Source organism: Hevea brasiliensis, chromosome 13 (genome assembly GCF_030052815.1).
Source record: "Hevea brasiliensis isolate MT/VB/25A 57/8 chromosome 13, ASM3005281v1, whole genome shotgun sequence".
Taxonomy (NCBI): Eukaryota; Viridiplantae; Streptophyta; class Magnoliopsida; order Malpighiales; family Euphorbiaceae; genus Hevea; species Hevea brasiliensis.
In genome coordinates, this window is record NC_079505.1 from 78,365,413 (window position 1) to 78,376,661 (window position 11,249).

The window sequence follows — 11,249 nt, forward strand, 5'->3', positions numbered from 1 at the left end:
CAAGACGCTTAATAATAATAACAATACTATTCTAAAGCTAGCTGTTGCCAGATTTTTTCTAAAACCCAAAATTTATATATTATACCATAACCTGAAGATGAAGACGTCTTTAGTTTTCTGAAATGTTCAATCAATTGTATCAGGTGGACTTGACTTGTTCAAGTTAATTTATTTTGTGCACTCCACATAATTAAGCAATCTTAAATCAATACAATTAGTGGTGAGCATTCGATTCAAACCGAATCGAACCATATCGAATTAAATTATGAAAATCGAATTACATATTTTAGAAATCGAATCGAAATGGATGAAAAATCGAATTAAATCGAATTGCTCTATTTCGATTCGGTTTGGTTCAAACCGATCGGTTTTGATTTTTGATTGATTTTTTAATTTAGACTTGTTTTCAAGTTATTTGGTCTAATGTTGACATCGGTTTGAACCTAATAATTATATATATATATAATTAAATATAATTCATAAAATCCCCATAAAAATAAATCAATTCAAAAATCGATTCGGTTCGATTTGATTCGATTTAAATATATATAATTATTATTCAATTTGGTTCAGTTTAATCGATATTTTCTCTTTAAAATTGAATCAAACCGAAATAACTGAATTTTTTATAATATAAAACGGAACAGAATCGATTGAATTTTAAAACCGAACTGATTGAACAGAATTGATTTGGTTCGGTTTGATTTTTTGATTTGAACCGAAATCTGCTCACCCCTAAATACTATCGAATATGAAAACTAAATCCCAACAAACTGCAACTAAGAACATCCTGACAAAAAGCTACAGAAGACTTTTATCCATTAATAACTGATACTATCTGTCCAAAATTGAATCAAATAGTCAACGCTCTAATGAAAAATCTAATGTGACAATCAAAATGTCAGCGCTCGATCTAAGAGTCATACTAAGTAGAAGATTGCTCGAACAACCTACAACAAGCAAAGATCAATCTAAATCGAAAATTGTTTGGGCATTCTGGATCGAGCAAAAGATTGATCAAGCAACCTAAACAAAGCAGAAAAGAGCTAAGAAGATTAATTAGGCAAAGATATTTGCTCGATAAGTTGAGCATTCAAGCTGAACAATGGCTGTACTCAGCATTAGCAACGCCAATCAATGATAAGGTAGGACCTTCGAGAGGGAATCTCAGGATATTAACCTAATATTCAAAAATTATGCAAATAACTACAACTGTTATTTAGCCTTTTAATCTATAAAAATGAAAAGTAGCCATTAATCAGGTACATTTGCGCTATTGAAATTTCTATAAAATTCTTACTTTCATTATCTTCCACTCTCAATACACATTACTAACTTAAGCATCAGAGTGGTTGGTCAAAATGTCACCGAACTCATCATGACTTTCTTTTATAGACTTATTTAACATAGTAATTGGACTTCAAAGGCTCACAGCAGCATCAATAATCAATAAATTTATATGCAATGCAAAAATAAAAATCCCATTTTTGACGACTTTATTTTTTGACATGCAGATGTGCAACAAATTATAGTTTTGGGTGGCAGTGCAAAATTAAACACAGCCAGGTAGTAATAATAAGAATAAAAGATTTGATTAATTAGTGAAATGTGGACTTTGTCCCTCACGTGAGACATTAAAAAAAGAAAGGAACTGACATTAACCTCAAGTAATTGACATAGAGAGAGACCATAATCATGAATTATGAAAAACAAAAGCCAAATTGTGCGCTAACTTTGTCTAATATGTGCATGTTAATTTCCCTTTCTACGTGCCAACCATGTTCCTCGTGAACCACATGAGAGAGAGAGAGAGAGAGGTACAAGTAACAAGTTTCTTGCCTGCCAGTTGATCCAATTGTAAATTTCGTAATTCAGAGTTGAATGATTATGACTACAGCCCTAGTTTAGCTAGGGATCTAAGGAGCAATATATGGGTAAACACTAAGCATATAAAAATTATTATTTAATATATGTATTTTAATAAAATTAATTAATTTTTTTTTTTTAATTTTAGTCCATTAATTATATAAATTTTTGATAATTTTTTTATTAATTAATAAATTTAAATTTTCATATCAATCAAATTATTATTTAATCCTTCTATTTTAATAAAATTAGTGAGCTGATCCCTATATTAGTCTTTGCAATTTGGTATCTTTCATTATTTTTTTTCTCTTCTATACCCACATTTTCTCTCCCTCATTCTCTACTTATTTTCATTTTTTTATAGAAAATGATACAAATTATTTACGTAAAAAGGTTATTAAGTTTTCCTAGATCTTCAAGTACAAAGAAATTATTTTCTAATAGAGAAAATATAAAATAATATCTAATAAATTAAATAAAAATATTTGAATAAATAAAAATTAAATATAAATTCAAATTTAATTTCCATACAATAAATTTTCTATTTTCATTTAAGAATATATTTTTTAAAATATTATATTTTTTAAAATATAAGATTTAAATTATATTTTTCAAATTATAAAGACTAATTAATTAGTTTCACTAAAATATAAAGATTAAATAATAGTATAATTCAAAATACATGAATTACTTAATTAATTTTACTAAAATAAATAGACTAAATAATAATATGATTGACATTAAAATATATTAATTAATAAAAAGTTTAATGAAAAAACTAAAAAATTTAATAAAAATAAAATAAAATGTATAAATTAAATAATATATTTTTAAAAAATATAAAATTATATAATTAATTTTATTAAAATATAAAAACTAAATACTAATTTTCCCTTTGAAATTTACAGCTATATTTCGCAATCGGAGTTCTATTGTTATTCAGCTTCGTTGTGAATAAGATGGTTTTTCCTCCATTGACTTGTCAGATTGGAAACAAATTGAGAGGAATTCAGGGAGAGCATGTGGGCAACAAAGACGATATTATAGAAAACACCAATCATTTTTAATACATAAGGTAGTTATCGTTTTCATAGCTATGAAATTTTAAATTTAAATTAGAGTTAATTATATAAAAAAAAATCATATTATTTTTAAATATTAAAATTTAAAATAAGGAATTTAAATTTAATTTTAGTATAATTATTGATAGATTATGAAATTTAAATATTATTAATCTACTTAATAAGAGTTTTATTTAAAACAAATTTGAAATAATATCATTTTATAAATTATTTCACACTCAAATAAAATGTTTAACATATTTATAAGTTTAATTTTAAGTAATTAATAAAATATATATTTTTATTAAATTTAAATCTCAAATTTTAAAATTTTTCATCTAAATACAAGATTATAAAAAATAAATTTAATATTATTATTTGAAATTAAATGGACACGTTGATTGAAAAAAGCATTATAAAAAAAAGATTTTCAACTGATCACATCAAATATAATATGATGTGTAGCATCAAAAGAATGTATCATTAACTTATTGCGCCTTTCATGTTGCAAAATCTTAAGGCATATTGGCAAACTGTACATCATTAAGGCATCAGGCTATCTATTCTAACAAAGGAAGTTAAGCTGCCCAAGGCTTACAAATTTTAAGCAGCAATTAATGCACAGAAAACTGCTCCCTGTTGGGTAAAAGTTGGAAGACCGTAAAGCTCCTTTCCTTTGCCAGAAGAATACATTTGATAATTTTCAGAGGGAGAGGCTCTGTCTTCTCATTAGAGACCTTTTCTCTCCTAGTCCTATCTTTTTCATCTTTTCTTACTTTTTTTCTTTGATCTCCTCTTTGGATGATCATCAGCGAGTATTTTCACCCGTGGCAACTCGTCTTCTTTTTCTTCATTTTTTTTAATAGCTCTTAGATTTGTGACTATTTAAAATAGATTTTGGATATTTCTTCTTAAATTTATATCGTTAATAAATTTTGAGTGAATAAATCCTCCTATTTGTCTTTATTAGTAAATTTTAAATTTTTATACTATTTTCTCTCATTTTGAGTTATTATGTGCGTTTTGTTGTTGAGATAATTTTATTTTTCTACAAAATGTTGATCTTTGCTTTGATAAAAGATTTAACATTGGATGTTATCTGATAAAGTTCATAAAAAGATCATAAAGTCAACAAGTATAGGGCACAACCCTCCTATTGGTTGCTTAATGATTTTTTAGTGAATTGCACAAAGAGAGAATGAAGTTGGCGGCTTAGTGGTAATCATCTTGGACACTTAACCCTGTTTGGATGGGAGGATAAGAGGAAAGGAGAGAGGAAAGAAAATAAATAAGGGAAAATAAATTGAGATTGATGCTTTTCTTTGTTTGAAAATGAAAGGAAAATAAGAGAATTAGGGAAAATAATTCTTATTTTCTCTTTATTTTTTTTTTTTTAATTTGGAGAGAAAATAATAAAAATGTGGGATTATAAATTAAAATTATAAAATTATCATTTTCTAAAGTTTTTTTTTTAAATACATAAACTAAAATTGTAAATTTATCATATTTTTCTTTAATTACTTTATTTTCTTCCCTTTTATCTAAACAAGAGGAAAGAAAATAACAAAAAAATATATATATATTCTTCATTTTTCACTCTTTATTTTTCTTCCCTAAACCCCCCTTCCCCCTGACACAATGTTTTGATAAGTGAAAAAGGGAGAGGAAGGAAAATAAATTGAGAAAAATAATTTTGATAAGACATTTTCATTGTTTGGATAAGAGAAGGAAAATAAAGGATGGGAGGAAAATAATTCTTATTTTCCTCAATTATTTTCTCTCTAAATTAGAGAGAAAATAAAAAATCAAAGAAAAAAAAAACTAGATTTTAGTGTCAACTTTTACTTTCTTTCCTTTATTTTCTACTCATCTAAACGCAAGGAAGAAAAATAAAAGAATAAAAAATAAAAAATATTTTTTTATTTTATTTTCCTTCATCTCTTAAAATTTATCCAAACGTTACTATGTTTGGATAAACAATTAGAGAGAAAAGAAAATAAATGAAGGAAATATTTTCTTATTTTTCATCACTTATTTTCACTTCTCGTGTTTGGATAAATAAAAAAAATAGAAGATGAAAAATAAAAAATGACAAAATAAACTACTTTAATTTTTTAATTTCTTATTTTCTCTTTAAATTAGAGAGAAAATAACTAAAAAAAATAGGATAAATTTTCCTTTACCTTCTTATTTTCCTTCTTCTTTTCAAACAAGAAAAAACATCTTGCCAACTTTATTTTTTTCTTATTATTTTCCTTCCTCTCCCCTGTTTCCCATTCCAAACAAAGTTAAAAAATTTCTCCAACAGAGTGTTAAAGAGTGAATTGAGAATAATGAAACGATGAAAATTGGCTTAGATAATATAAAGCGTACCTAGATAGATGTGTTTTTACCTATTTATAGTGACTATTGACGTCATTTTAGGGACTCTAGTGGTGAATCCCGAGTATCATGCTTCCTTGCAGTTCAAAAACAGTATCATGCTTCCTTACTTGTACGGCCCCGTAATACTCACTATTTGTACCAACCAATTTGTCTTGTGTTAGCGTTATTCTTGCTCCGCATTGTCCTTGTGTCCCTATTACGCGAGCTTGGGTCTGTTGAACTTATGCCGTGCTAAGCTTCCGTTTAATAAGAATGACGTCGTGCTGCGCTCCAACTTAATCTAGTTAGTGTCAAGTTTGCAGGGCGATCTCCTTGCGGTGTGCTAGGCTCAGTTATGGGCAAAGATCAAAGTGACCTGAGTTCGTTCTATTAGGTTTGGGTTGGTTTTATCACTAGATTCGATTCGAGTGTGATAAGATTTTGAGGCAAACTATGCCAGGATGGGTTCTTAAAAAATATAATAAGATTTGAGAAAATTTTAAATTTAATATTTAATATTTATATTAGATTTAGAATTTATGCATTAAGTATTTATTATTTAAACACGTTTTCATAATAAATAATTAAACATAATATATATATTGTATTTTAGATAAATAAAATTTAAATATTTTATAGAATTATTGAAATTTAAAAATATAATTTATTGACATATTTTATATAATTTAGTAATTAAAATATGAAAAATAAAAGAATTTAAATAATATTAGAATAATGATAATTAGATTTAAGAAAAGTTTAGAGCTAGATAGTTTAAATAAATTTTAATTAATAACAAATTGGGTATTAAAATTATTAATTGAATTTAAATATTAAAATTATTAATTAAATTGAAATTTGAATATCTTACTTAGCGTGAGCCCCAACTGTGATTGCCTTCGCCCAATTGCCGAGCACCGAAGCTTGTTCCCTCTCTTCGCGTTGGCGAGACGACGGCTTATGATGGGGTTATCTTCTGGCCTCAGATGGGCTCTCCGACGTGCATCCTTTGGAGTAAGGTCTCTCCCTCTTAGGGTTTTTCAGGCTTTGGGCCTCATAGTTTATGGGCCAGGAGAGCTGTGGGTTGGTTTGGGGGCTTCTATATTTGGTCGTGTTCTATCTTATTATTTTAATGGGGTTATTCTTTTTCTCCATCCAAAATTATGTGCTACTTTCAATGCAAATACACTGTTTTCTTTTCGATTTAATCACATAAAATTAAAGAAAATAGTAATGAGTTGGTGCACTACTAACTAGATTAGAGTTTTTTTTTTTTTTTTAAATCAGATTTCTTCCTTGTAGGGCTCAAAACTCGCAACCCTATGGATTTGATTTGAACTTGACAGAAGTTTAAAAAGAAGCTATTAAATAATGAAAAGCCGAATTCTGAACTTGCCCTTCTGTAATTAGGGAAAGGCTAAAATCCTTTGCAAATGTGAGAAACTAAATAAAATTATCGTTGAACATATAGAATTCCAATGGAGTTTTTTGGTTAAATCTCTGTAAAATTCTATGGATTAACCAAAAATACGCATAAAACGATAGATAATTTACGGCCAAATTTATAATCGCATCTCTTTCTTGAATTCAAATTGCTTACAAATTAGATAAATGCATCTTACCATCATAAAATAGTTGGGACCTTAAATGCAAACCAAAAGTGTGTATAACTGCAATTTCATCTTAGCCAAGAGCAATTGTCCAAAAGTGGAATAACATAGATTTCATGAAGGCAAAACCATTCCCACCCATCAAAGAATGGAAAAAGAGTTGACAAAACACTATACATAAATATACCCCACACCCATCTGCCATTCCATATTATATTACTGCTTCACCTCATATTACCTAGAGAATACTAAGCATGATACAAACTACTAATCCCACACTTGGCCCTCCCAAAACGAAGTCAAAAAACAGCTTAAGCCACATGGAGAATGACCCTCATTACCTCCATACGCTTTCTTTTTTAAAGCTTGGCTGAACGGCTAAAGACTGCAAAAACATCAGAAAGCAAGGGAAAAAAAAAAAGCACCGGTGAAATGGATGGATTGCAGATGCTAGTATGCTACCCACTACAGGGACCATAAACCTAAACTCTAAGCAAGTAAACACTCAGTTCAGGACCTCCAGCCCCATCAGGATTCATCATGTAAAATGCTTCCGAGTCTTTTGACCCAACAACTCTCTCAAACCTGGCTCTCATGTACATGAGTTCCCCTTCGGACCCTACTTCATTCCCTGGCAGCACACCAGCACCCATAGAAATTGGCTCCACTGCCTTCAAAACCTTCCACACTTCAGGACCACAGTCACGCCTCACTGCATACCCACATTTCTTGCCATTGCAATAAGTCCTCCACAGAGGCTCCTCCAGCAACTTCCCTGCCTTTTTCTGCGGCTTCTTTTCGCACTCTAAAGCAATTCTAACTAACCCAGAAGCCATTTCTCGAACTAATACACTAGTTGGCATTGCCAGTTCAATCAAGAAAGCTGGATTCAGTTTGGCATCCTCTTGAAATGCAAAATGGACGTGGCCGCGACGATACCCAAAAAGGGTACCTATCAATCTGGTTCCTACGCCGGAATGATAGGTTGGCCGGCCCTTGCTGAAGACAGTAAGAGCAGATAGCACCTTAGAAACTGCTACAATAGGAAGCTTTTTCCTAGGTGCGCGAACTGCAGGAGGCACCCCTACAGAGGGCAGTGTGATTCCAAGTTGCTCGTCTTTCAACTCCTCCCCACAGAAGAAATGTGAGGAAGAGTTGAAAGTTAAGATTTCTTCATCATCATCTTCTTCAACAACTTTTTTTCTCCAGTTGAAATATCTCCTGGAGAAAGAGAAAGAAGAGTCATGAGGGGTCTTGGCCATTATTGCCTTCATCTTGAGGGGAGGCTAATGAGGGAAAATTCTTGAAAGATAATAGACTTCGGTTATGTTTCCCTCTATATAGTGGTTATGTGGTGGGTGATTTGATTCTTTTGCTCCTATAGGCTTTTTGTCAGCAGAAGGGGGCCAAGCAAAGAGAATCCTGACAGAAGGAAGGTGCACAGCCCACCTAACTTAACAGGAAACAAAGAATTGTGGAGCTTAAAGACAATAAACAAAGAGAAAAGAGGAAGGTGGAAGCAGACAAGGGAGGAGATTTCGAAAACGGGAATGGATCAACAGTGGAATCTGAGAGGGGACAACGGCTTGTGTTGTTTCTTAATCAATGCGTGGGGGCTGAAGCTGGAAACAAGGAGATGACTGGACACAGAGAGAGAGAGAGAGAGACTTTTGCTTGACTGATTGCTCTTGACTTGCATTGGAAACGGTTAATAGCAGGTAAGGCTACACCAACCGTACCCACCAGGACCATCCTAACACAACATTTCTCTTTAGTCCTTTCATGCTCCCCTTAGCTACCGCCCCCACCAACACCTACACTAACACCGCTGCGTGCACCAAAAGCACCAATGCACAGCTACCCATGAGCCACCATCAGCCACCCTAGTGTTCTGGATCCTCTTAATCTTTCTTTTACTGTATTATTACATGTGTCTTTTTGGGCTGTAGGCTATGTTTAATTAAATTTGAGGAAAATAAAAAAAAAAGAAGAAAAATTATAAAAAAAATAAAAATATTATTTTTGAAATGAGAAAAAATTAAAAATGATTAAAAATAAAAAAGAATTATAATAAATGAATGTTACTATTTATTTTTTATTTAAAAAAATAAATAAAATTATTTTTTTATGTTTATAATTATTTATTTTAATTTAAAATAAATAATTAAATATTTTATTATTTAAAAAATAATTTTTTTCCCTTTATTTTTTTAATATCTAAATAAAAAGAAAAAATAATTTTTATATAATTTTTATTTTTTTTTATTTTCTTTCCTTTCTAATAAAGTTTCCAAATAATAGGCTTAGAGAATGATAAGTCTGATAGCTGCCGCTAATGAGAAACGAGGAGTGATTTATGGTTAGACAGAAGCTTCTGAATTCAGAGCTGTGTTTGGTTAGACTATATAAGAAAAATAAATGGAAGTCCCGAAAGATCACTTAACAAATGCAAACTATAATAAAAGGCCCAACAAGAATTCACCAAGTGCTCTCACATGATGATTAAGCTCACACGCCCAGAGCATTATTAAGCATTTAAGTGATCTTGTCATGATGCTACAGCCGTTGAGCCAATAAACTTCTCTCTATAACAGAGATTTAGCTAGATGGGGTGGCCACCGCCTTCAATTATTATCTCTAGGTATGTTGAATTTCAGTATATAATAGATTATAGATCCCTAGGTCCAGATTGAGCCAATATGAGAATTTTGTCTACCTCCAGGCCCTGCATATGCCCCACATGTGCTGCAGAATACCCTACAAAGTCAAATCCTGTTGAATTTTCAGGAAGCCTGATTAGACCATGGATCCACATGGAAATACATAAAAAATTTCTTCAAAGCCACAGATCAACCACCGTGATCTATAGCCACCAACTAGTGAAATCTATAATAGTAGGTTTTAGATGCACCAGAACCCTCCATGATCATTCATTATTTATCAGTTCCCTCGGTGTTAACTTATCTTTTTAATACAGGTCAAAAATTCTTGATAATAAACAAATTAATTAAAGGATTTAACTTGGCGTATAAAAATGTGCTAACAGAAAAATGAACAAATGATGTGAAACCCCTATTTTATCCTTATAATATTGAAGCTTTAAATTTATTTTTTTTAAATTATTTCTTTTTAAAATCTACCTAATGATAGCCCTGGTCTTCTTTGATTAATAAGCTCACAACAATCGCTTAATTAATTACATATAATTAAATTTATAATTAATCAATAACTCTGTTAATTTCTTACCTAATGATAACCTATTAAAAATTTAACTAATCATACCTAATCATACCAAAAATTTAACTAATGACAATTGATTTCGATTCAAATTTTATAAAAATTGATTCGATTTAGTTTTATTTTTGAAAATTTCAATTTTAGTTTATTTGGTTTTGGAGACAAAATAATAGTTTCATTTTTTTTTCTTCTCTCTTATAAAAATCATATAGTCTAATCAATAAGAGAATAAATCAAGTAACTATGAATAATTAGATCAATTAATTAAATAACTATTAATTAAGTAGATTATAAATCAAGTAATTATAATTAATTACATTATAATCAATTAGATCAATTAATTAAATAACTATTAAAAATTAGATTAATTAACAAAGTAACTATTAACAATTAGATCAATTAATCAAGTAATTATAATTAATTACATCATAATCAATTACTATCGCGTATTTATTAATTAATCAAGTAGATCATAAATCAAGTAACTATGATTAATTATACCATAACTAATTATATCAATTTAAATAACTATTAACAAATAAATTAATTAATTAAGTAACTATTAATCAATTAGATCTTAAATCAAGTAACGATAATCAAATAGAACATAATCAAATACTATCAAGTATTTTATCAATTAATCAAATATATCATAATGAATTAATCATAAATCAATTTATTATGATCAATTACATAATAATAAATTATTATCGAATATTTTATCAATTAATCCATTAGATCATAATTAATTATATCATAAATAAAGTAACTATGATGTGTGATAAATTAAATCATAATCAATTTTATCAACTAATCAATTAGATAAGAAGTGACCATTATTCAGTTTAAATTGAAATAACCGACCGAACAGAATTAATATGGAAATTCGGTTCAGTTTTTGTAGAAATTTAGTTCGGTTCGATTTTTATTTTCAAATTTTTTAGTTTAATCAGATCGATTTTGGAGACAACATAATATTTTTCTTTTTTTTTTCTCCTTTTTGTGAAAATGTGATCGCTTAATATTTATGTCACGACCCAACCTATGGGCCGGACCGGCACTAGGACCTGGGCCAGCCTAAAGCCCCCGAGGCCCGTAGTAAGCCTAGCTG

General features: G+C 29.5%; 1 protein-coding gene across 1 annotated transcript; it reads right to left on the reverse strand.

Moving 5' to 3' along the window:
- Positions 1-6,939: 6,939 nt before the first annotated feature.
- On the reverse strand, positions 6,940-8,580 carry LOC110646316 (protein MIZU-KUSSEI 1). Its single transcript, XM_021799717.2, has one exon. It carries the CDS (start codon positions 8,173-8,175, stop codon positions 7,384-7,386), a length of 792 nt encoding a protein of 263 aa, XP_021655409.2. The 5' UTR covers positions 8,176-8,580; the 3' UTR covers positions 6,940-7,383.
- Positions 8,581-11,249: the final 2,669 nt, after the last annotated feature.